Source organism: Schistocerca serialis, chromosome 5 (genome assembly GCF_023864345.2).
Source record: "Schistocerca serialis cubense isolate TAMUIC-IGC-003099 chromosome 5, iqSchSeri2.2, whole genome shotgun sequence".
Taxonomy (NCBI): domain Eukaryota; kingdom Metazoa; phylum Arthropoda; class Insecta; order Orthoptera; family Acrididae; genus Schistocerca; species Schistocerca serialis.
Genome location: NC_064642.1, coordinates 386849967 through 386877645, shown reverse-complemented (window position 1 = coordinate 386877645; position 27679 = coordinate 386849967). Strand labels below are relative to the sequence as shown.

Here is a 27679-nt window from a genome sequence, read left to right as displayed (position 1 = left end):
CAAAATTTGTCAGAGAAAAAATGCTGAAACTTGTCTGGAAATCAGAGAAATATCAGGGAATTTCACTTGGGGAAACTTGTGGCAGCCCTGTATAACTTTGTGTGTTCTAATGTATGTGTATTTTAGCTTTGAAAATATTGTTGCTAACAAATAACTAGCCATCTCTTCTTTTTACTTCACAAAATATGGTAACTCTAGCCCCAGGTTCATGGTACTGTTGTCATTGTACCCACCCCAACCCCATCCCCTCTTTTCCCCCCACATGGAAATGTTAGAATACGATTGGCTTTATCCTGTGCTACATGAAAATGTATTTCAATTAGAAAACTAATTGAAGATGCAGCAAAAGATTTAATGATATTGTGAATATCGCTGTTTTATCTGTGGAATGCCAACATAAACATTTACGATGTACCTCTAACCTCTTCCTTACATCTGACATTTCTCCAGGTAATTTTTTTTTCCATTAAATACATACATCATTTACTTCCCCATTGTGTTGGACCCACACGCGGGAGGAACAGATCGAAATCCCTGACCAGTTATCTAGATTGAAGATTACCTTGGTTTACCCAAACTGATAATGGTTTCTTTGAAAAGGAGAAGATTGGTTTCCTTCGCCACTCTTAATTCATCCAAGGTTTGAATTTTGCCTCTAATGGCCTTATTCTTGATGAGATGTTAAATCCTAATCTTCCATTTCCTTCCACCAACCCTGCCTTCCTCATGATGACAAGAGTTTCTCCAAATCTCTGAAAACCGGATATTCAGCTGTGCTTTATAATATGAGTTACGGTTGTATATGCTCCTTGTATTCCTCAGATATAGATAATAAGAGTTAAATAAGTATCCATTTTATTTGGTATCTGCTAAAAAAAGAAGAAGAAAAAAAAAGAGGAACTTCGACGCCTACTGTTATGCAGGAATTGTGTTGCAGCTTACCATGTCTAATAATTGAATCATTTTGCTACATTACCAATTTTTAAATCATGTAATAGTCATATTTTTATTAGCTCTTTGTAATTAAATAATCCACTTATGAAACACAGGGAACTGCTTGCTGACTTGTCAACCCCTGACATTGAGGGCATTTATGAAACACAAGTTCCACTTGAGTTTCGGGCACTTGTACGCCTAGGATGTGTGTGCTCTGTAGAACGAAATGAAGCACGCCGTCTTGCTGTGCAGGGAGATGCTTCAGATACTTTTTCTTTGACACAGCTGCAGTTTCGAACTCTTGCACATCAACCTTATTTGGAAGGCTCAAGTAAGTCATTCGCAAAGTATTAAATATTCTAATTCTGCATTTTTTTAAAAGCAAAATTGAAATTTTATTTACATTGAATATGTTATTTGTGCAATTTGTCTTAAAGTTATGATCCATTTTACTGAAGACACTCAATAATATTATTATTGTTATCCTGCGTATCATTGCCACCATGAAGACAATTATTCAGCACTCATCTTACCATGATTTTTAAGATAGATAAAAAAAAATCCTCTCCTGGTAAATAATACACTTAAGACTGGAAAGTTTCCTGAGATCATTATCCCAATTTATAAGAAAGGGGATTAAAAAAGAACTGAAAGTTACCGTCCAATATTCCTCGTACCCATAATAGCAAGGTAAGAGAACATATCAACAAAAGTGATCAATTGTTGAAAATATAATTGGATGGATAAAAAAAAATATAATCAACAAGTGGTGACAGTAGAAAACACATACAAAAGTTATGGAAACGTGCAATCTTTCAGAGCCAATGGCACCTTCTTCTATTAGAAGAAAGATGACGGAAAAAAACTGGTGAGGCTTAGTTAATGGGAAAAGTTACGGAAAGTTGTCCAAAACCCCGGGTCACGGGAGACTTACTGGACGGGATGAGAAGGAAGGACTGATTGTTGGGGGCTGCTAGCACCTGCCAATTGCTGATCAGTACTTACCTTTAGGAGATGAAATGTTAGTATTGTCATTGAACACACATATCCATTGCTTTTGGAACTATTAGCTCCTTTCTTAGAGAGAAGAGGAGGATAGGTTGAGGGAGGTTAAAAAGGAATGGCAAGTCACTTGGACCCCAGGATAGAGGGATCCTGAAATTTTATTTACATTTATAAGTGTTAAAATTTCTCCATTGTGTTTGATTGTAATAACTGCATCATATGCAAAAAGAACTGTTTCCAATTCTTTGGTATATGATGGCAGATCATTGATGTATATTATAAGAGCAAGAGCGAATTAACTATCAATCACTGTGGTTTACGTGCAGGACTATTCTCAATCCTGAAGATGCTGTTTTGTCATATATAGTCCATAGATTTCCTGATTCTACAGTGCATCCTTTTAGTTTGATACGATGAAAACCAGTTACTAGCAGTATCTCTGATATCTTTAATCTATGAGATTCTCTGGGAGAATAATGTGAATTGTCCAATAAAATGCTTTAAAAATCGCAGTGATGGTATTTTGTCACTTATGTTTTGTGTACTTGAAAAAAAACACATGTTCTGATACCCTAACAGAGACTAAATATCTTATTTTTGGAGATAAGTGTGTTACGGTTCTTGTGCAAATGACATGTTCCAGTACCTTTGGGGAGAAGGTAAGCAGTGACACTAGTTGATAATTACTATCCACCTTACTGCTTCTCTTGTAAAGATCTCTCCAGCTGCTTCGGAGACTAGAATTAACTCGTAGTAAGTCTTGCCATCCATAAGAGGCAATTAAAAGTAGTCCTATACCTTGCCAAGCTTTCACGTTGACAACTTGACTATTATCAGGACAACCAACAGTGTTAGCCCACATCACGACCTCTTCCTCAACCTTTTTCCTATTTGGGGTTTGACCTCCTCTGTTCTATATTCCGCATAATTGCAGACCGATGGGGAAGGAAGCCTTACATGGTGCATAATCTATCTACCGTATGCTGTGACCCCACGCACCTGCTGTTGGAGTGGATTTATGTTTGCACCCAAAATCCAGCAAAGTAGCCAGTTCGTTGTGTGGAATCATCACGCTCCCAGCAGCTGTAGCCCCTTTACAACACAGGGATTGCAATGCTGGTGCCTGAGCAGTGAACTCTCCATGCCCATCAAGTTGTAAAAGCCTGGGGCACCAGGATTCCAGACAGTTGCTACTATGCAAGGTAACCTTTTCCACAGCAGTATAACATGCATGGGGAGAGTCTCCAATCAGGACACGTGGCATCAGTGCTGGCAATTTGCAAGGAAACGCAGCAAACGTACCTGTACTGGTGGCCATGCCAGTGCAGTCATCTCACCAGATAGGAAACAAGATTTTAGTGCAGAGACGTACATCATCATAGCATTTCCATCTTTGGCCACACCACAGGATGAGAGTCAGGCAAGAAGAAATGGAAGTAGACAGTTCGCCCAGTTCTTGATGTGCCCCAGAATCGATTGTGAATCTTTTACAACAACAAGAACCTTTGTTTTTAGTTGATGACATTGAGGATAAGGTTGGAGAAGTTGCTGCAATAGAGAAAATAGAAGTGGAATGCTGTTGATCAAAACTATAAATGTTAACTAATCACAAGCACTTCAAACTTTTGACAAGCTTAGGGATATACCAGTTACTGTCTCCCCTCATAGCTGAATTGACATGATTCAGGCTCCCATCTTCCATTGGCATCTAATGCTATAAAGAGCGAAGAAAAACACGCAAAGAAAGAACAGTGCAGAGCATATTTCGTATGTCACATTCAGAGTGGACCTAAGTATAATAGGATAAACACTGGAGCTTTTATCCTAATCTTTGATGGAAATGCTTTACCTGAGAAAGTTTAGGTCTTGGTGTATAGGTGTCGTGCAAAACTCTTCTTTCCTCACCAATGAGATACTTTAGCACATGTCCTCTCGCTGTACTAATGAACCTACCTGTGGATCATGTGTAAGGACAACTCATGAGAGCATACCTGACAAGACAACCCCTAGATGTCTAAACCAACCTAGATGCCAACCTCCTTATTCACTGACATACCCAGTTTTCAAGAGAGAAAATAAAATCCAGAATATAAAACCCTGGACTGCGTGTCAAATCGAAGTACTAATATAAGTTTGAACAACACTCATTTGACATAACATCATAATTTGCAAACATTGTGACTAAACCACACTTAGCATGATGGTGGGGTGGTCTCAAACACCTACTCAAATCCCTAGGCATATTTCAAAAAATGTTTTTCAGTTGAGAGAGAGGACGTCAACTTTCTCAACCACAAAAGTCGCAGCACCAGTGGTAACCACCCCACCAGCACAGGTGTAGACACCTTGTTCTCCCTAGTAATCACCAGGGAAAAGTACACCTGCCAAGGTGCTCCCCCTTCAGGGGAAGTATAGTATAATTCTAATAGAAACCAAAACCTGTCCGGAACAAAAAAGAAAACTCAAAAGTGAAACTAAGTTTTGCTGTTCCCGTCGATTCGACCCACCTTCCTCCCATCCATCCCCTCCCCCAACCCCGAGGTCAAGCCTCTTAATGCCGATGTAGACGCACACATTCGTGTGAAGCATAAATCAACAGCAAATTAATTTGTTTCCCATTGCTGCTTTTTTCAGATCCCAATCTTATATCCTCCAATGGAATTGTAATGGCTGTCATCATTGTGTGGTCAGATTCCATCAACTTATGGCTACTTACTCTTCAGTTGATGTGGCAATTCAGGAGACATGGCTCTCAGAAACCCAACTCCCTAATGTTAAAAATTGCAAATTGTGTTGTCAAAATCTCATTAATTCCAATCTGGTGGAAGCATCATGTTCATATGTTCTGACACTTTCACTTAGCAGGTGCCTCTAAATGCTGCCTTACAAGCTGTGTCAGTCTATTTCCTCCTATCAGGTAGGGCACTATCTACCGACAGAAAGACACATACCACATCACAGGCTGGTAGAGCTAATGGAACAGTTACCTCCATTCCCCCTTCTACTGATGCACAATCCTCTGTAGGGCAGTTAAAACACATCTAGCAATAGCCAAGCAACAGCAGGTAATTTTAGCATGAGAAGTATACCTGCTTAACAGTGGAGGTGCAACACATTTCAGTGTGAACTATGGAACATACTCAGCCATAGACTTCACAGTCTGTAACCCAAGCATCTCACCCTTGATCCAGTAGAATACCCATGTAGAGATGGGCAAAGTCATTCATCCTTGGGAACTAGTTCACTGCTGATCATTCTTTTTTGGGAACCGTTCATTTTTACTCGTTCACCATTCATTTGTGCTTGGTATATGGTTCTTATGAAAAACTGAAAACTAGTAGTGTAGGTGACTGAAGGATGGAGGGCACCAAGAGGGGTCACTTGCCTCCCTCCTGCAGTATAGAGTTTTTATCCATTACAGAATTCTTACACACTTTTAGAAGTAATTTCTGTGATCCTGCAGAACCTCTCGTTTAGCCAACTGTAGCATTGTGTGGCTGATCGCAGGGGAATAACATAGGGTGGTGCACGGAAAACCGGCCCCGAGTACAGACTGCTCACCAATTACGGACGATGTGTTGCCGATTACAAGCAGATACAACAAACAGACTAACATGTAATAATTAGGCTGTGAAGAAATAACAAGCTAATGCAAGCAACAATTGCGAAACAATCGATGACAATGTGTAGAGAGCTGGAGAAAAGAACACGAAAATCTCACGCGACGCGCATGGGCTATAGCTCATGTAGTCTTGTAAACCTGTTGGTGGCTGTTTCCCAGCTTAATAGACCACAAGGGTCTTGTATAAAATTCTTCGTTTCGACTTCCACTACATAGCTATGCCACGTTGTAAACAATAATCGTTTACACCCTATATATACGTCACGTTTCCTCTGAGTTCGTAGGCGAAGTAGAGACTTTATGGAAGCATAAAATAACATGTGGTTTTCTCATCATACTTGCGTCACACGCTTAGTAAAAATTAGGTTTTTATGTTGCACTATTAAAGTTAATGCAGCAATAATATTAATAATTAAGTTTGCAATAATAAAGTTTTTTGGTTTGAAAGCTCCTTCTGAACAGATGTTTTTGAGATAATAAGTAAATACGATTTTATGGTAATCTATGTCTTTTCAAATAAATGGAGAGGCACCGCTTTTCCTACTGAGGCAAAATGATACCCCCCAAGAAACCAAACTAGCAGGTTATGCAAATTGCAAACAACCAAACTTAAAAATAATTAGAGCCTTCCTAAATGTAATGCTTTGTATATGAAAGATACATGAAAATCGTTTTATGTGAATTTTCTTACACTAAAAATTAAGCAAATTATTGAAAGCTAGTTGCTAAATCAAGTCGATGAAACCAAAAAATATATGAATAACAAAAAAAAAACTTGCCTTGTTATAAGTATGTCTTCTGCTGTTCATCGATATAATGAAGTGAGCTGATATGCCCTTTTGTTACCTGAAAAGACGTACCTATTAGATACAACATAATTTTTACGTAACTATAAAATAATTTTTGATTACCGGTCGTGGACACTGAATAGCCAGAACCAAGTGCAAGAACAGTTTGGAACACATGTAAAATGGGCGAGCGCAGTGAACGAAACGAACAACTGGATACTGAACTAACTAGGAGCAGTCGGCAGTGGAACTGAGACAGGTGGTCATGCGCAGAACGACGAGTGCAGGAGAGGGAGACCGAGGCTGGAACGAGAACTGCCGAAGTGACTGCCGCGACCGAAGTGAACTAGTGAAGTATGAACTGATCGTTCCTCGTTCCCGGGAACTATAAGTAGACCGCCGCGACCGAAGTGAACTATGCACCGATCGTTCCTTGGAATTCATTCCTCGGTCCTCTCGTTCATCTTGGTGAACCGTTCCTTTGCACCCGTTCGTTCGCGAACTACCCATCTCTACACCCATGACGACTTTCCTATCACTGTCTTTTTCTCAAACCACCGACCAATGGGATACAAAAACTTTGGCCACCTTGGAAAGCCAATTGGCAACCTTTCACCTCCAAAACAACTTTTGAGGCCAGTCAAGAGAAGGATATCGAAGGAATTATTCTGTTGATGCAATTATAAATGCTGCTAAAGCAATGAAGCCCTATTCTTCAGGCCCTCCCACCTGAAACCTGTGCCATAGTGGTTCGAAGAAGTGGCCTCAGTTATCAGCACACATAGATGGATGCTTCAACAAGACAAATGCTATACTTCTATGGAACATTTAACAGCATTTTTTAGTGAAGGAACTGTTTTTAAAAGAAAACAGGAGTGTTAGGAACAGTAGGTATAGTCTTTGAAGGCCCACACCCCATCCTGAGAGGTGTGGACTAAGCATTTGCAGCCACCATCTGCCCACAGTAGTTCCTGGCATCTCCCTCAGCCATTGATCATATTTGATGAGATGATGATGTCGTCGTCGTCTTCAGTCTGAAGACTGGTTTGATGCAGCTCTCAGTGCTAATCTATCCAGCGCAAGTCTCTTCATCTCCGAGTAACCACTAAACTCTACATACTTCTGAATCTGCTTACTGTATTCGCCTCTTTGTCTTCCTGTGCGATCCCCCCCCCCCCCCTTGCCCAATACTTCCTTCTAATACTAAATTGGTGATCCCTTGATGTCTCAGAATGTGTTCTACCAATTGATCCCTTCATCTGGTCAGGTTGCTCCCCAGTTCTATTCATTACCTCCTCGTAAGTTACCTGAGCTACCCATTCAGTCCTCAGCATTCTTCTCTAGCACCACATTCAAAAGCTTCTATTCTCTTCTTGTCTAAACTGTTTATCGTCCATGTTTCACTTCCAAACATGGCTACACCCCATACAAATACATTCAGAAGAGACTTCCTGACATTTAAATCTATACTTGATGTTAACAAATCTTTTCTTCAGAAACACTTTTCACAAATACTCTGTGTAAATTATGTGAAAGAACAGTGAATTGACAACTGTTGGTATCCAGAAGACAGAGGACATTTCTATCAATTTCAAAGCAGCTCTTGCACATTGCTAATGCCCAGTCACTGTGTTCTTTGATCTGCAGAAGACATACAGCACCACCTGGCGCTATCACATCCTGCTTGCACTGCATGGGTGGGCTTTCAGGGATTGCTTACCCATCTTTATGCAGAATTTCCTATCCCTCTGACTGTTAAAGGTCCTGACAAGTTCAGTCCTCTGCGACCAATATGTACAGGAAAATGGAGTCCCTTAGGGATCACTTTTGAGTGTAATCCTCTACACCATTACAGTTGATGGTGTAATGACCGCCCTGGGACCCATGGTCTCATTGTTACTATTTGCGGATGGCTATTGCTTGTGTTACCATTCTACATCTTTGCGCACATCAGAGAGACGACTTCAGGGAACCATATAGGAAATACAAAATTGGGGCCTAAATAGTGGACATCATTTTTCTCAATGAAAATTCATCATGGGTTGACTAAGAACTATGCATTCTCAACCACAATTACACTTATGTAACGAGTTACATGAATTCATTGACAAAATAAAATTTTTAGGACTTTCCTACCACACGCACACCACCTAAGGCAAATTGAATGAGGATACTTAAGACCCTCAGACCTCTCAGCAGCAACTCCTGCAAAGCATACTGCACCATTCTTTTGTGATTCTACAAAGCTTTTGGACTGTGCATTTGTTACTTGTAATCAGCAGTATCATCCATACTAAACTTGTTAGACTCTGTCCACCACAGTGGTGTTTGATTTGCAATGTACAAGCTCCATAGACATTCTCCTGAGGAGGACAATGCAGTTACTGCCTTTCAGATGCGCTTGCTATCTATCAGATCCCCACCCATTCATAGTGTTAGTCGAGTCTGTTCCAAAACCAACAGATCACACTTTTCAAATGTCCCCGTAACAGGTAGACCAATTGGGTCACTGTTGGAGGCCCTTTCTATAAGGACCTCCACTTCCTCCCTCTTATCTGTGTACATAGGGTTCCCTCTCAGTGCAACTCACCCTTCCCACCCCTCTGCCCCTGCCCATATTGTGTACCCAGTCCTGTGGACCTCTTCCATGTCCCTAAAGGAAATACAGATCCCGGCATTCTCAGATATCAGTAATGTTCAGTTCTGCACAGCTACCCCAATCCTGACTGCATCTACACAGATGAATTGAAAGTCAGTGATATTATTTGTTATGATTTTGCATACACAAGTGAACACAAAAAATATTCTCTGTTGTGTGCATGCTCTGTATACACTGTGGAGCCATATACTGGGCTTTGCAACATATCCAAAATCTCACAACAAAGGACTTCTTGATTTGTAGTGACTCCCTGAGCCACTTACAAGGAAAATATTGGTGATACCCCAGAAATGTTTTGATTGCTAAAACCCAACACCTATTAATTGGTCTGCACAGCTTTGGAACAACCACATCATTCATCTGTCACCAAGCCACCTGTTGGTATCAGGAAATGAACTCGCTCACAAATTAACTAAAAATGCCACCACAGCAAAAAACCGTGAACTCGGATTAACCGGGCACAGATCTGTGCTTGCAACTGAGGCATCAGATTTTGAAAACCTCGGATATGGAATGGTACGCTGCCACAACCCTCAACAAGCTGAGAGCAATCAAGGGAGCCACCAAGGCATCTATCCAAACTCTGGGAAAGATGATTCATACTGTGCCAACTGTGTATCGGCCAGACCAGACATACCCACGAGTTCCTTTTATATTAGGAGTTGCAGTTGTGGTAGTTCTCTAAGAATAGCCCATATTCTCACAATGTTTTCCCTGCTTGATAATCCGAGACAAGCCATGAACCTGTTTACCTTGCTATCACAGGTACTTGCAGACAATGGGATAGCAGCTTAAAGAGGTGTGTGTTTCATGAGGAAAAGCAAATATTATAACAACAGTTAATATATCTCAGTGTTCGTCAGATAGGTATAGAGGGCGCATCTCTCGCTACGACATGCCTCTACCTGGTTTCTCCACATGCATCATCATGCATTTTAAAATGTTATGTACATATTTTATTTTATTTGCTGCTTAAACTAATGAGCTGTCTAAACTATACAAATCTTCATTTTCTCATCACATGTTAGTCATCTGATTACCTTTCTTGGTGTGTGCTTTAGTGATGTTGGTAGGCGCGGATACAGAGGGTGTGCTTTCCGCCTCAGATAGCTGCTGTGGGAAGCGTCCAGCTGCAGCTGCTTTCACATCAGCATTTATTCCCCATGACCAACTACAGTTTCTAGCTGCCTGGATCTTATGTCACTGTTAACCATTTACTTAACCTCTTAATGCTCAGTGTTGGGAATTTGCATCATACAAATGCTGTGCTAATAACTGGAAGGTTAACTGTTTCTGAATGACAATACCAGTAGTCGCTGATCCTTCATGAAGCTACCAGTGCTTCTGACAAGTGCTGCAGTCTCCAGAGTGTTTCAGATTCCTTTAAAGCACCACTATTTTTGATTTTTATATTTTGTCTAGAAATTTATTCAGGCATTAAGGGGTTAAGTTACTGTCCCACAAATTTTTAACCACAACAACAAAGTTAAGAATCCTGGAGCTGACCATTCTCCTTTTCTCATTTTACATGAATTCTAGTGGCATGAGGGGCTGATAACCAGGACTTTTAATACATTTAAACTCATAATTATCATCATCATCATCATCATCATCATCATCATCACCATCTTGTAAAGATGTCTGACAAACCACATTTCAGTCTACATGGAAATAACTTTGCGATAGCATGATATTATCGTATGTGACTGCATACACTAGATACGTGTGAACAGCAGCTTAGTAATCTAATTGAGATATTGTCAACTTTGTGAGATTTTGGTTTATGAGGAGTTAATTACAGTCTTAATTTCCTTGGCAGAGCATTGCAATTTGGCTGTATGTACATCACATTGGCATTGTTTGTTGTGTGTATTCGATTGCGTTATTCCTTGAACTGTATGCACTTACCTCCTGAGATAATTCCAGGAAATGGTTATTAAATATGTGGGTACCTGACACCTGTTCCTCATTATTTGTCTGTTTCCTTTAACAACAATTTGTTTAGCAGAGTAGTTGACCAACCGCTGAATTGATATGTTCTTAATAGAATAGTTTCTAATGGGAGGGACCCTCCATACTATATAGTCTCTATAAAGAAACTTCTAAAGAAGCAATGGCCACTGCACAATAGGCATAAAATACAGCATTGTGCTATAATTAGGGCAATGCTGAATAAAAGATTATTGGCTGTAACAGTGGCAATGTGTAAAGCCTTTAATGATAATTATCTTATTGAAAGACCTCCTACAAAGCTCCACGAAATTCTTGTGTTATGAAAAGTTTGTCACTGGCAGGCACTCACTGATGCCGCAGGAACTGAAATTGAGGGCGGCAAAGTATTGCCACAGTTTAATTCTCACACCGCTGCAGAGATGAGTGATATGTATGCTGTTGCTAATACTGAACAACGCTTCAGAGCCCAATGGAATCTCTAAAATTCTATACCGAATTTGTGGCTAAGTTAATCTCACTTGGAACCGTAATATACTGTATATACCTTGAACAAAAATTTGCATCCTGTCACTGAAAAAAAATACACATCTGCTGTTCAGCATCCTTGGCATCTGTCTGTTGTAAAATCTTATAACATATTATAAGCTCAAATATAATGCGTTATCTTGAATGGAATGACCTTGTGGATCCAAAAACACCAATCTTGTAAAACGCTACTTACACTTTCCTCTACATCCTAACACTGATGGATCAAGGTAGACAGGAGGACAGAATATTTCTTGACTTCTGAGCAGTATTTGAGTCAATATCACACCTATGTTTCTTACCAAAGGTATGGTTGTATGGTGTATCAAGTGAAATATGTATTTTGGCTGAAGGAATTCTTGATAAGGAGGATGCATTATGTTCTATAGAAGGTCATTGACAGGTGTAGGTGTAACTTCAGCTGAGCCCCAGATAAAGGTATTGGAATTCTTGCTATTCATGTTTTATATTAATAACCTTGGAGAAAATATTAATAGTAATCTTAGACTTTTTGGAGATGGTGCTCTTATCTGTAATTAAAAAAGCTGCACAAATATTCAGTAAGATTTTGATAAGATTTCACAATGTGGTGCAAAAATTGACATGTTCAGAAATGTAAAATTGTGCACTTAAACAAAAAAACTATAGTAACTTATGACCACACCATCAACGAGTCCCAGCTGGAACCCGTCAATCCAGACAAATACCAGAATATAACAGGTTGGTGGTATATGAAGTGGGGTGATCACATTTACTCAATCACATGCTGTCTTTGGTTCATTGGTAGGATAGTAGGAAAATACAGTCAGGAAATTGCCTACAAAACACTCACGCGGCATATCCTAGAGTATTGTCAAGTTTATGAGGCCAGTACCAAGTGGGAGTAACAGGTGACATTGAATGTGTACGAAGAAGAGCAGTGTGAATGGTCACAGGTTTCTTTGGCCAATGAGAGAAATCACAGGTGTGCTGAGACAACAGAAATACCAGGCACCTTAACATAGACACAGCCTATCCCATCAAAACCCAATTAGAAAGTTTCAAGAGGCAGCTTTATATGAAGAATCTAGGAATGCACTATAACCCTTTATGTAATACTCCAATCAGGATTGCTAAGATAATATCAGACTGTTCACAACCTGCACTCGAGGCATTTAAGCACCCTTTATGTAATACTCCAATCAGGATTGCTAAGATAATATCAGACTGTTCACAACCTGCACTCGAGGCATTTAAGCAGTCATTCTTCTCCATGCATGAAGGGAGAAGGAAGAAGCTCTCATAACTGGTACAATGGTAAGCACACTCTGCCGTGCACTTCAGTGGTTTACTGAGTATAGATGTACATTTAATATGAAATCTCCACTACTTCTCTGTTGTAACCATTTCATATAATTTCCGTTTCCTTGTTCATGACATTTTGATTCTTCTGCAAGCCAGTTCTTTTTATCTCTTTATTAGTGCAGCCATTAAGGATTAATAGAAGTCACCTCTAAATTCATTAAATGTAAAATTTACATTTGTCATATTTTACACATCCCTCCGCCACTTCCTCTAACATTGCTTTGTAATTGTTCATTGTTTATTAATTAGTTTTAACTGTTTCCTGTGACACCACTTTCTGTGGTGAATGATTTGCTGTGCTTCATGGCCAGATATAAATTTATTTCATTAACTTTTCATATATAAATGTGTTTTCTACTAGTTTACTTTTTTCATGTATAGTTCTGGTTGGAGTGTTAGTGTAAGTGTTACACAGCATTTCCAAATCATTTCTTTTATCTCAATGTATCAGAAAATAAATATTAATACTTGGCATAGACTGTCATTCGCTTTGGCTGACAGGTGGCATGATAATAGTTGACTTTTTCTAAAAATATTTGAAAATTTTCCAGTGAGTAGGTATATATTGCTGTAATTACAAATGATTTTTCTGTTATCAGCATTTGGGATGCACATACTTCCAATTGTTGATCTAAGCATGTCTTTTACGTACAGGAATGATCATTGTTGTTATATAACATGCTGAAGCACTACATTATGTTTACTAGGCCCTTATATTGATATATAAGACTGCTATACTTGTTACAGGTGGGTCGATGAGAAGGATATTTCTGTACCAAACTCGAGCACCACAGGGTCCACGAGCAATGTTTGGACTTTTCCTAACACCAGTTAATCGGGCTTTAATTTTTGTTTTGGACACTGTAAGAACCAACAACATGCCTGCCATGGGTCGACTTTATGAGACTGCACGCGCAGAAAAGTGAGTTCCCTTCTGCCCTTCTTTTTATGTCAGTATGTTCATGTTACTATATAGTTATAAGTTGTAAATTTACAGGAATTTTTGAGTGATATTGTTTATGAACGGTATAGTTTGTTTATGAACGGTATAGTTTGCTAAAACAGCATATGAAAAGTGCCTCTCCGGCTTAATCATTTTTAGCAGCAGATGTGGTGGTGGTGGTGGTGGTCTTCTTCAGTCTAAAGACTAGTTTGATGCAGCTCTCCATACTACTCTATCCTGTGGAAGCCTCTTCATCTCCAAATAACTACTGCAACCTACATACTTCTGAATCTCCTTCCTATATTCATCTCTTGGTCTCCCTCTACAAATTTTACCCCCAATGCTTCCCTCCAGTACTAAATTCATGATCCCTTGATGTCTCAGAACGTGACCTATCAGCTGATCCCTCCTTTTAATCAAGTTGCTCAACAAATTTCTTTTCTCCCCAATTCTGTTCAGTTCCTCCTCATTAGTTATGCAATCTACCCATCTAATAATCTTCAGCATTTTTCTGTCCACCGCATTTCAAAAGTGTCTATTCTCTTCTTGTCTAGGCTGTTTATCATCCTTGTTTCACTTCCATATAGGGCTACACTCCAGACAAATACTTTCAGAGAAGACTTCCTTTCATCTTAACAGATATCTCTTATTCACAAACACTTTTCTTTCCATTGCCAGTCTACATTTTATATCCTCTTTGCTTTGGCCATAATTAGTTACTTTGCTGCTGAAATAGCAAAACTCATCTGCTACTTCAAGTGCAGTGTTTCCCCCCAATCGAATTTCCTCACCATCGCCTTATTTAATTCGACTACATTCCATTATCCTTGTTTTGATTTTGTTGATGTTCATCTTATATGGTTCATGGTGTGGGTTCCTGTAGTCATGTCCTAGTTCATGAACCACGGGCAACATATGAGTGGCCAAGTAAGTGGTCCCGACAGTCGGGACACCAGTCACTTTGGAATAAGGCTGGGCATCTCGGACATATTCTGAGTCGTGGTCACCTTTGTGCTCATACGGCAAAGACTACCAAATCCACCGGTTAGTCCCTCAACCGTTAGCGGTAAAACCCAATGGGACTCGGGGCAAGTAAGGCTAGCAACCTGCTTCCCCAGTACTTTAAATATGATGCTGGCAACGATCAGAGCAAAATGCCTCGGACCTTTGGACGTGACGGAGTTCCACCTCTAACTGACAAACCAGGGACTCCTAAGATACAACGTGGCAAACAAATGAGATGGGGAGCTATTAATATCAATGGGGGCTACTCTGGGAAGAAGGTAGAGCTGGCAGAGGCTGCAAGTAAGATGGGGCTGGACGTCTTAGCTGTTAGTGACATTCGGGTAAGGGGTGAGAAAGAAGAGGAAGTGGGAGAATACAAGGTCTACCTGTCAGGAGTCAAAGCAGGAATAGCACAATGGGGTGTAGGGCTTTACATCAGGAAAGAAATGGAACCCAGCGTAGTTGCAATAAGGTATGTAAACGAACGACTGATGTGGATAGATTTGACAGTGTCTCGCAAGAAAATTAGGATTGTGTCAGTATATTCGCATTGTGAAGGGACAGATCAAGATAAGATGGATAGTTTTTATGAGGCACTCAGTCATGTAGTTGTTAGAGTAAAGGACAAGGACAGTGTTGTGCTCATGGGTGATTTTAACGCCAGGATTGGAAATCGAACAGAAGGGTATGAAAAGGTTATGGGTAAATTTGGAGAGGATATGGAGGCCAACAGGAACGGGAAACAACTCTCGGATTTCTGTTCCAGTATTGGCTTAGTAATCACAAACTCCTTTTTTAAACATAAGAACATTCACCGGTATACTTGGGAAGGCAGGGGAACCAGATCTGTCATCGACTATATAATAATAGATCAGGGATTCAGGAAGGCTGTGAGGGACACACGTGTATTCAGGGGATTCTTTGATGACACTGATCATTATTCAATCTGCAGTGAAATTGGGATTGTGAGGCCGAAAGTGCAGGAGGTCAGGTCCATATGTAGGAGGATAAGAGTGGATAAACTTCAGGATAAGGAAATCAGGCATAGGTACATAACGGCGATCTCAGAAAGGTACCAGTTAGTTGAATGTAGTCAATTACAGTCATTGGAAAAGGAATGGACAAGGTACAGGGACACAGTACTAGAAGTGGCTAAAGGATGTCTTGGAACAGTAGTGTGTAAAAGTAGGATGAAGCAAACAGCTTGGTAGAATGACACAATCAAGGCAGCCTGTAAAAGGAAAAAGAAGGCGTATCAAAAATGGCTACACACTAGAACTCGGGTAGACAGAGAAAGTTATGTTGAAGGAAGAAACAAAGCCGAACAGATAATTGCAGCATCCAAGAAGAAATTTTGGGAAGACTTTGGAAACAGGTTGGAGACTATGGGTCAAGCTGCTGGAAAACCATTCTGGAGTGTAATTAGCAGTCTCCGAAAGGGAGGTAAGAAGGAAATGACAAGTATTTTGGACAGGTCAGTAAAACTGCTGGTGAATCCTATGGATGCCTTGGGCAGATGGAGGGAATATTTTGAAGAGTTGCTCAATGTAGGTGAAAATACGATCAGTAATGTTTCAGATTTCGAGGTAGAATGGGATAGGAATGATGGTGGAAATAGGATCACATTTGAGGAAGTGGAGAAAATTGTCAATAGATTGCAGTGCAATAAAGCAGCTGGGGTGGATGAAATTAAGTCGGAACTCATCAAATACAGTGGAATGTCAGGTCTTAAATGGCTACATAGAATAATTGAAATGGCCTGGGAGTCGGGACAGGTTCCATCAGACTGGACAAAAGCAGTAATCACATCAGTCTTTAAACATGGAAACAGAAAAGATTGTAACAACTACAGAGGTATCTCTTTAATCAGCATTGTGGGTAAAATCTTCTCAGGTATTGTTGAAAGGAAAGTGCGAGTATTAGTTGAGGACCAATTGGATGAAAATCAGTGTGGGTTTAGGCCTCTTAGAGGTTGTCAGGACCAGATCTTTAGCTTACGGCAAATAATGGAGAAGTGTTATGAGTGGAACAGGGAATTGTATCTATGCTTTATAGATCTAGAAAAGGCATATGACCGGGTTCCTAGGAGGAAGTTATTGTCTGTTCTACGAGATTATGGAATAGGAGGCAAACTTTTGCAAGCAATTAAAGGTCTTTACATGGATAGTCAGGCAGCAGTTAGAGTTGACGGTAAATTGAGTTCATGGTTCAGAGTAGTTTCCGGGGTAAGATAAGGCTGCAACCTGTCTCCACTGTTGTTCATATTATTTATGGATCATATGTTGAAAACAATAGACTGGCTGGGTGAGATTAAGATATGTGAACACAAAATAAGCAGTCTTGCATATGCGGATGACTTAGTTGTGATGGCAGATTCGATTGAAAGTTTGTAAAGTAATATTCCAGAGCTAGATCAGAAATGTAAGGACTATGGTATGAAGATTAGCATCTCCAAAACGAAAGTAATGTCAGTGGGAAAGAAATATAAGCGGATTGAGTGCCAAATAGGAGGAACAAAGTTAGAACAGGTGGGCGGTTTCAAGTACTTAGGATGCATATTCTCACAGGATGGCAACATAGTGAAAGAACTGGAAGCGAGGTGTAGCAAAGCTAATGCAGTGAGCGCTCAGCTACGATCTACTCTCTTCTGCAAGAAGGAAGTCAGTACCAAGACTAAGTTATCTGTGCACCGTTCAATCTTTCGACCAACTTTGTTGTATGGGAGCGAAAGCTGGGTGGATTCAGGTTACCTTATCAACAAGGTTGAGGTTACGGATATGAAAGTAGCTAGGATGATTGCAGGTACTAGTAGATGGGAACAATGGCAGGAGGGTGTCCACAATGAGGAAATCAAAGAAAAACTGGGAATGAACTCTATAGATGTAGCAGTCAGGGGGAACAGGCTTAGATGGTGGGGTCATGTTACACGCATGGGAGAAGCAAGGTTACCCCAGAGACTCATGGGTTCAGCAGTAGAGGGTAGGAGTAGTCGGGGCAGACCAAGAAGGTACCTGGATTCGGTTAAGAATGATTTTGAAGTAATAGGTTTAACATCAGAGGAGGCACCAATGTTAGCACTGAATAGGGGATCATGGAGGAATTTTATAAGGGGGCTATGCTCCAGACTGAACGCTGAAAGGCATAATCAGTCTTAAATGATGATGATGATGATCATCTTATATACTCTTTTCAACTGCCCTTCCAAGTTCTTTGCGGTCTCTGGCAGAATTACATTGTCATTGGCAAACCTCAACGTTGGGCGTATTTTTTTGTTTTATTAACCGCAAAATCGATTTTCGGTCACTTAGTGACCATCCTCAGTGCTGTAATATACAGTTTAAATTGGTAGGCACTGGTGTCAACAAGCTTAGAGCGATCACATAAACTGTATGAGTTTATTTAAATTGGTAGGCACTGGTGTCAACAAGCTTAGAGCGATCACATAAACTTTATGAGTTTATGTGATTGCTCTAAGCTTGTTGACACCAGTGCCTACCAATTTAAATTGTATATTACAGCTCTGAGGATGTTCACTAAGCGACCGAAAATCGATTTTGCGCTTAATAAAACAAAAAAATATGGCCAATGCTGTCTCTCCTTCCAAGTATATCCATTATCTGGTCGTGGTGCACAGGACACTCCATGGAGTCGCCAATCAATAAACCTCAAAGTGTTTATTTCTTGTCCTTGGACTTTACTTTGTTCACCAAATTTTTCTTTGTTTTCCTTTACTGCTTGCTCAATGTACAGGTTGAATAACATCGGAGACAGGCTACAAACCTGTCTCACTCCCTCCCTTTTCCATGCCCCTCAACTCTTATGACTGCCATCTGGTTGCAGTACAAGTTGTAAATAGCCTTTCGCTCTCTGTATTTCACCGCTGCTACCTTCAGAATTTCAAAGCGATTATTCCAGTCAGCGTTGTCAAAAGCTTTCTCTAAGTCTAGAAATGCTATAAACATAGATTTGCCTTTTCTTAACATACCTTCTAAGATAAGTCGTAGTATCAATATTGCCTTGTGTGTTGTGTTCCTACATTTCTCCAAAATCCAAACTGAGCTTCCCAGAGGTCAGCTTTTCGATTCATGTGTAAAGAATTTGTGTTAGTATTTTGCAGCTATCAACATAAGTTTATAACCTTGTCCTTCATGTACATTGAATATAAGCTATATTTTTTGAAGTACCACAGTCTCTTCCTGCATACAGCTGTCTCAACTTTTATGAACAGTAGTAATGATCAACATGAGGTGTTAACTGTTTCCACAGTTGCAGAAAACTCTACTTATACAGTGCTGCACTATCAACAGTAAAAAACAGTATTTACGTCATTTTATAGGTGCAGTGTTGTGTAGGATATACATAACTTTGAAATTGTGACTGACAAATAGTATTTACAGCAAACAATATGCATCTTGCTTATGCAATATGACAAGAGATGGAACTGTAGACCAGTGATAGGGAGCAACATGGCACATGACGTGAAAAGTGCTCTACTTTGTTGTATAAGTAAACACAATCAGTAGACTGAACAGAACTGTATTCCTCGGAAGCATTAACAACTTGAACACACACACCCGCACACACACACGTCTGAGGCGCTCTCTGCAGATGACATAGCACATGGCTCTCACGGTGCTGATGATACTGGTATCAGGTGATAGAATCCCTGATGACTGTGTCGCAAGTAATAGAGAAACTGCTGGTTCGGCCACCAAAGATGGATGCCCTTATCAGTTTCGGGAGTGGAGACTCGACAGCAGCAGGGGATGTGACGCCCGATTGGGTGGGCTCGGAGGCAGTGGTGTGACATCAGGGGACACGTGGCCATCCACACGAAAGTGAAGCTGATCGTGGAGCATTGAGCAGAGGTTGTCCTCCGTACAAATGTTGCAGAGATGCTGGCCTCAGCATCTGGCAGTAACAGCTGGAATCCATTTAGGGCAACATCTCAAACTGCGTGCCCAGACAGCCACACCCAGCTGGAAGAGGCATGTCAGCTGCACAGGGTGATGTCCAGGTGGAGGACGAAGGAGAAAATCCAAGCTGGTCTAAAATGTGTCAATGGGCCATTGCTTTTGTGTGTTATACACTCAGTGATCTGAATGTAATAAACAAACAACCTCCAAACAAAGCACTGAGGGCATCACTATCTGAGGGGCCATGTGATATGTGTCTAAAAGCAGAACACCATCCACAACAGAGAATTAATGTCAGAAGACTTAATAACTACAGAGATTGTCGGACACACGGGAAAGTGGTGAATCCGGCCACCCATGTTGAACAAATGTTATGATTTGCAAAATGGGACCTGAAGCTACAGACTTCACAATCCGAGTGCTAGTTACAGGAAAACCATCAACTGTCTGCTGTGTGCCAACATCAATGTGAAAACAAAGTAATTCCTCCTGATCAAATCCTAGTCTGGACCAGCCGGCAGACGGGACAAAGCATCGGCATTTGTGTGGTGATTCATAGGGCAGAAATGAATCTTGTAGTTGTAACGCAAAAGAAAAAGATGCCAATGTTGAATGTGGTGTGCCGCTTTATCCGGTAATGACACAGAAGGACTGAATAAGGAAACCAATAACTTGTGACTGATGACCAGGTGGAATTTGGCACCATAGACAAAAACGTGGAATTTCTTCACAGCAAATACAATGGCCTAAGCTTTCTTTCCTGTTAGTTGTTCCAAAAAATGTTGAAAAATAGTGGGAGTACTGGTGACTCCAAAAACCAACTGCAAATATTGGTACAGTCCAAAAGGGGTATTGGCATCTAACATATGTTGTCATTCTGTATCTAAAGGGAGCTGTAAATAGGCATCCAACAAGTCAGTTTTTGAGAAATATTTACCACCTAATAACTTTGCAAAGAGTTCATCTGGCCACGGTGTCAGGTATGTATCCACTGTAGATTGTACAGGGTGACACGCGGGAAACGGACGGTTTTGGAACTGTGTAGTACTGAGGGCACGGTGTGGGAGGTGGTCAGGGTGTGGATAGTTCTGATCGACACAAGACGCCATTTAATTTACTCAGTCACTATGGAGCAGTGGGACTTGCAACGTCGAGTGTTTGTCTATGACAGATTCGTGAAAAGTGGTGAGTCTATTATTGCTACACAGCGATTGTTTCGTGCTCTGTTTATGTCAGTTGACATGGAGCTGTAACACAATCCTCGGGTGGAAAACTTCAGATCAACTGGAAACATACTGAATAAGAAGCATCCTGGCCCGAGACGCAGAGTAACAACACCAGAAAATGTTGAAAGGGTAGGGCAAGCGGCATTCAGAAGCCCAGGACGGTCAGCTAGACATCATGCTAGTGAGTTACGAATCAATCGTGAATCGGTTAGAAAAATTTTTCTTAAAGAATTAAAATTCCATCCCTACAAAATGCTCATTGTCCAACAACTTAAGGAAACTGATTTTGCTGTACGAGAAGACTTCGCTTACAGAATGCAAGTGATTTTGGGATCGAATGAAAATGAAATTTTATTGATGAGCGATGAAGCTCATTTTCATTTCAACAGGACCGTGAATAAGCAAAACCTATGTTACTGGGCTCCAGAGCATCCACACCTTATCCACCAGCGCCCTCTACACTCAGAAAAAGTAACAGTCTGGTGTGCTCTTGGCTCTGTTGGCGTTAATGGACCTTATTTTTTTGAAGAGAATGGGGTCACAGTTACTGTTAATTTGGTTCGTTAGATTTGTATGCTTGAAACATTCTTGAAACCAGAACTAAGAAGACGACGAATCCCTTTAAAACGCATTTGGTTCCTGCAGGATGGGGCAACATCGCACACTGCAAACACTTCAATGACAGTTCTTAGTCGCATGTTTCCTGGTCGGAGTATCTCACATTTTGGCAATGTTCCTTGACCTCCCAGATCTCCCGACTTGTCAGTATGTGACTCTTTTCTGTGATGTACCGTAGGAACTGCGTCTATAACAACAAACCACGAAATTTGGACAAGTTGAAGAATGCAATCATTCAAGAAATTGCTACCATCCCTGCAGAGATTTTAGTCTGTGTGATGGAGGATTTTGAGAAGAGACTTGAGTCCTGCATTCGAAATGATGGACATGACCTTGACGACATTATTTTTCACAAATAACTTTGTTAACTAAAATGGCAAATAATGAGCTTTGATTTTTTGTAAATAAACATGCATTAATTTTAAAGTTGGCTGAGTATTATTTCATTAAAAAACGTCCGTCTCCCGTGTGTCACCCTTTACATTCACAGGAAATTTAAAACCACCGCAGAGGCATAACCGACCCAACAGATCCTTTACTATATCTAAGGAGGGTAGACCATTCACTTGATGCAATAGGCCGAACAACGCCGGATTTTGTGAGGCAATCTAATTCATCTTTCACGTGTTCCCTGAGTGCCGCTTGAACCAGATGGGACCGAAAAAAACAAGGCTGAGCAGAAGGTTTCATGGTAATGAGTGCTTGAAAATTTTCGGCAAACCCTAATTCAGGACAGAACAAAGAGGAAAACTCAAAACTTAACAGATTTAACTGTGTATATTGTGCTTGTTCAGACACTAAATTCACATCATCTGAAGTGGTAAAAACAAATAACTTAAAAGCATCTAATCCATAAGGATTTTCCTTACATGCATTATCTACAACAAGAAATGTAAGTGACCGGGCTACTGGCTTGTAGGTCACTGGGGCAGAGAATTGGCTGAGTATAAGAATACTCTGTTTATTGTAATTTACCTAATGTTCATGACACTGGGAGAAGTGGAGGGGAACCGTGGTCCGTGTAAATTTGTGAGTTTAACAAGGTTACAGCAGCTCCTGTATCCACTTGCATGTGCAGAACTTTATGAAAAATTATTACATTAATGAAAAATTGTTTGGAGCACCATAAATAGCTGATACAATGCTTACATTCATATCCATATCAATAAGGACAGGACAGGAGCATGGAACATGTACATTCGTGTTTGCTGGCTTGTTTACTTTGTTGGTTCTACTGCTGCTGGGAGCAAGGCCGGCCATCTTGATGCTGTGATTGTGTGTGGATTGCCGTGACTATGTCTTCCCCCTGCGAAGTATTGGTTGGTTGGTTTGTTGATTGATTTGAGGGAAGAGGACCAAACAGCAAGGTGATTGGTCCCATCAGATTAGAGAAGGATAGGGAAGGAAGATGGCTGTGCGCTTTCAAAGGCATTTGCCTGAAGAAATCATGGAAAAGCTAAATCAAGATGGCCGGATCTGGGTTTCAATTATTGTCCTCCCAAATGCGAGTCCAGTGTGCTAACCACAGCACCAACTTGCTTGGTCCCAGCTAAGTATCTGAAGCTTGGTGTGGAGGAGAGGTTTGGATTGCTAATACCTCACACCAAGGCTCAATTTGGTCATCTGCAGCTTGAATGACTGTGCAATACCTAAAACCTTGGAGATGGATGTATTTTCATAGTGCAGGGATGCTCGTGCACCTCATGATCCAGAGCTAAATGAATGGTAGCACCTCTTGTGGTTGCTTTCCACACTGGTAAAACTCGACCCAGGGTGCAATAACATGGGTGCGCTTGCAGTAGCATTTTGAAAGAAGTTCAAACATGTGGCCAAATGTTAAAGAAAAAGGACCCTACAGAGGGGCGAGTTGACTGAAGATTTTATACATTCTTGGCAATATACATGAAAAGAACTAGGCACAGCGTAAAATAGTATCAGTAATACCAAAGCTTGAAAGTGTTGTTGCAGACATTTCTCATATGCTTCCCATTCCCATTCCTCAGTGGACTCATCATATGTAGAACAGGGAAGTGGATAAACCTTGGGAACCACGGAGGGCAAAACAGCAGGCAACACAGACTGGGGAGCATGCCAACTAGACAGAACAGAAGCCAATGATTAAAGTACTTGAGTTTGATTGTCCAGCACCTGCAATCGGTGGTGCAAAACTGTGGCAAATGATTCTTGCTGTTCAGCCAACCAAAGTAAAATATTCTCTGTAATACCCTCAGTCATCATGGGAATATGGAGCAACAATCAGATTAGAAACTTGCACGGAGAACAGTACCAGACTCGTCACCAATTGTGTTGTAAGTAGGTATGACCAGTAGACTGAACATAACTTTATTCCACGGAAGAACTAACAACTTGAACACAGTATTTAAGTAACACTCAGCAGGAACCAGTAACATACACAATTAGCTGTAGCAATACACATAGAGAACGTACGCCGAGCATAGCTCGGCTAGTGTGAAATAGAATGGGGCCCGCGGTGGGCTCTTGCAGTGACCCCCCCCCCCCCCTCTCTCTCTCTCTCTCTCTCTCTCTCTCTCTCTCTCTCTCTCTCTTTTTTGTGCGCACGCACGCACACACACACACACACACACACACAAAAAATTATAAATTACATTCCCTACATTGTGTCAGCAAAATATTTTACATATGCATGATAGTGACATACAAGGGTTGGAACTTTAGTAGTGGCAACTATTTATTTACAGCTCGTACAAAATAGATACATGTTTCAAAGTTTTACTGACTGTCAAAGTAGTCACCAGCATTGTGTGTAACCCTTTGCCACCGATGTGGAAGTCGTAGGATACTCATAACAGTGCCAGTTGTGTTGATAGTTCGAGCGGCGTGGTCTGTTGCCGACGAATTTGTAGCAGCTCTGAAGTGAATGCCGTGAAGTGTTTACTTCAGTTTAACAATCGAGTTGAACTTACGAGGCCTTAAGTCAGGGGAGTGCTGTAGGTGGTATAGCACTTAGCAGCCCCATCAGCCAAACAAATAAGTAACAGCTTGCACTGTACGTGCTTGAGCATTGTCCTGCAAAATGATGGTCAGGTCCTGCAGAAAGTGTCATCATTTCTGTCTCTATGCTGTTCATTTTTGGAACACAACCTACGACCAGCGCCGCTCGAACTGTCAACACAACTGGCACTGCTAAGAGTATCCTACTACTTCCACCTCTCTGGCAATGGGTTATACACAATGCCGGTGACTACTTTGAAGGTCAGTAAAACGTTGAAACACGTATCTATTTTGTATGAGCTGTAAATAAATAGTTGCCACAATTAAAGTTCCAACCCTCACACTCCTATATGGCCATTGCATCGTGTGCGAGATCAGTTACAGACATACAGTATATGATTTCAAAAATGGAAACAGATGTATGGGATTCATCAGTGTAACAAAATAGACTTTCGTATGAAGAAGCGGCTACAGATTGAACGACAAATGGCATCTACAGCATGAAGATCTGTAGACAAGTTAAACAAACTACTACTCCAGCTCCAAACAAAAAGTGTATTTTTAGTGATGACCAGTCTTTCAATAGGAGAAGCGCAGGCTAAACACTGTGGCCATGAAATGTAGTTACACAATTTTGGCACAAGGTATAGTACATGTGTTTTTACAACTGCTTGTCATAAAGCTCATTATTAGTTTTGGTCAAAAATTGATTAGAATTCTTCTTAATGTTGGAAAAAGTTGACAGATTCATGCTTTTGTGCAGGGTTAAAGAGATTGTTTTGATATAAATATCATAGCAAAAAAGAGTGAAAAAATGCAATTGGAACCCCTTTCTTTATAGTATGAACGATGATGATGATGACCCCTAGTGTGGAAGAGGGGAGGGGTCGGGGGGGAGAGGGATATTTTTTGCTTCCTGACTCATGGTTCTACATAATAAAAAGTTGTACTGGCCCATTCCACCTCTCCTCGAAAATATCTGACAGAATTCACACCATCAGAAACCGTTGCTCACAAACAGGCTCTGAAGCCTGTTCATTTTGTAGTTACAAAATATACTGCACTACCTGTGGCAGTGTTGAAGAATAGCCACTTTAAAGATCAACAACAGTTGAGGGTGTTTGTCATTTGGTATCCTGGTAGCACGTTGCATCAGTTTGCATCACATAGTATGAATCTGATTGTGTATGTGTTCCACAAGAGTCTGTAGCTTGTTTCTCATCCTCTCAGTCTTCTCATTCTCAATAATTTTACCTTCAATCTTCATGATGAACTTCTATGATGACTCCATCAGTTAACACTTCCGGGCTAAGTTGCCGTGGTCGATCTGTAGAACTTCTTCTCCCTGACGTTTCGTTGTCAACTACGGAAAACATCTTCCGAGGTGAGTCAACGACTGGCTGCTAGGAGCTGGGGCCGCCACTTATATGGATATCGTAGGGGGCGCCACCGCACGTCACGTGGCGTCTGTAGTTGAGAACGAAACGTCAGGGAGAAGAAGTTCTACAGATCGACCATGGCAACTTAGCCCGGAAGTGTTTACTGATGAAGACGCCGGCCTGAAAGCCTACATGGAATGATTCTATGATGACTGTGGTTTGTCATTTCCATTTAGAGCTTCTGTGTGAATTAATCATTTTAGCCTACTCTAATGGGCAGAGTTGTCAGTTTCGCTGAATGTAGCACACATTCTGTAGAAGGGTTCTTTCTACTCATTGTTTACATTTCCTCACCATTGGATTTTCCTTTACTAAGTAAGTTAGTAACAATTTGTAGTTTCCTAATCTCATGGTTTACAATAACACTTCAAGCACACTTTCAAATATTCCATATTATCATAAAGTTGTGATCCAGAAGTAATGTAGGTTTCTTGTAAAAGAAATAAGTGTACAGTCCTTCTGTTTAGTGCACTTTAGCCAAACTTTTAATAATGAAACTTTGTGTGATTGGTAAGTTTCTGTGTTGTCTCAGCAGTTTACTGTAGAGACACAATAAATTCACCTAGTTTAGTGTTCCATAAATAAACTTCATTTCTATATGTTTCTAGACCAGTCTTAAGTTAAGCTGAAACACTTTCATGTTACTACAGGATTACCAGAGGGAAATCAGAGGATTCACTTCCTCCTAAGAATGTATCATTTGAAGTCCGTATAGAGACAGATCAACGCCAGGTTTTTCGTCTTATACAGCGTGCTCTCCAAGACTACAAAGATGAGAAAAAAGGACCCACGTTTATTGCTGTTCAATCATTAATAGGTCAGTTAAAAATCAATTTTTATAAATATTTGTTTTTTCCGTTGTGTTTGGCAAACATTCACAGTAAATCTGTATGGGATCTTTTACCGTTGATTTTACCATTCTTCACCATGGAGGATATTTTACAAGGGATGTTGCTGTTTGTCTTGTTAATGTAAGAATAGTAAATGTCATGACCAGTATTTTTTGTGTTACAGTCATACAATTAAATATGTAAATCATTCATCACTTTTGGTATATTTAAGTTGTTGATGACATACATACCTATACTAATTTGTATTTAATCAAGAGAAAATAGAGCATTGCTCAGATATAGCATTACAGCTAAATTCAAGCTAAACAAACCACAAATATAGATGTTCACCAGAGGCCCAATGCAAGCCAAGGTTGTTTATTTGTCCATGTTACCCAGTACCTCCATCTGATAAAGTCGTATAATTACAATAGTAATGTTACATATCTACAGCAGTTTATATGTGCATGTTACCCAATGTCTCTGTCCAATAATATTAACTTTTTAGTTGAGATTAGATTAGATTAGATTTACTTTCATTCCAATTGATCCGTAGTGAGGAGGTCCTCCAGGATGTGGAACGTGTCAGAAAAACAACAATACATGACAAATATTTACAACTAAAGCAAATAAGCTAATGTACCATTCCACAGGTCCCAAGTGGAATGACCGTCATTTTTTAATGAACACTATATGAAAGAATAATTTTACAAATACTAATGCACTGAATTTAAAATTAAAAAGCTTTTTAATTTATTTATAAGGTAATAAACATGTAATACAACTGCTGTAATACTTATTTACAGTGAAAACATTACTGCACTGAAATGGCGCAGAAGTTAGATTGCGCTTGCACAAAAAAGTGAATTTCATTGGTTTTTAAGCTTTTTATGGCTG

At 40.3% G+C, this 27679-nt stretch overlaps 1 protein-coding gene across 1 annotated transcript in view; it reads left to right on the top strand.

The window, feature by feature from the left end:
- LOC126481157 (DNA polymerase epsilon catalytic subunit 1) overlaps window positions 1–27679 on the top strand; it is a 319986-nt gene that overhangs the window by 153182 nt on the left and 139125 nt on the right. The window contains exons 22-24 of the mRNA XM_050104726.1: window positions 1050–1267; window positions 13580–13754; window positions 26603–26769. Of these exons, the coding sequence (XP_049960683.1) occupies window positions 1050–1267; window positions 13580–13754; window positions 26603–26769 (560 nt within the window). The remainder of the gene's footprint in view (window positions 1–1049; window positions 1268–13579; window positions 13755–26602; window positions 26770–27679) is intronic.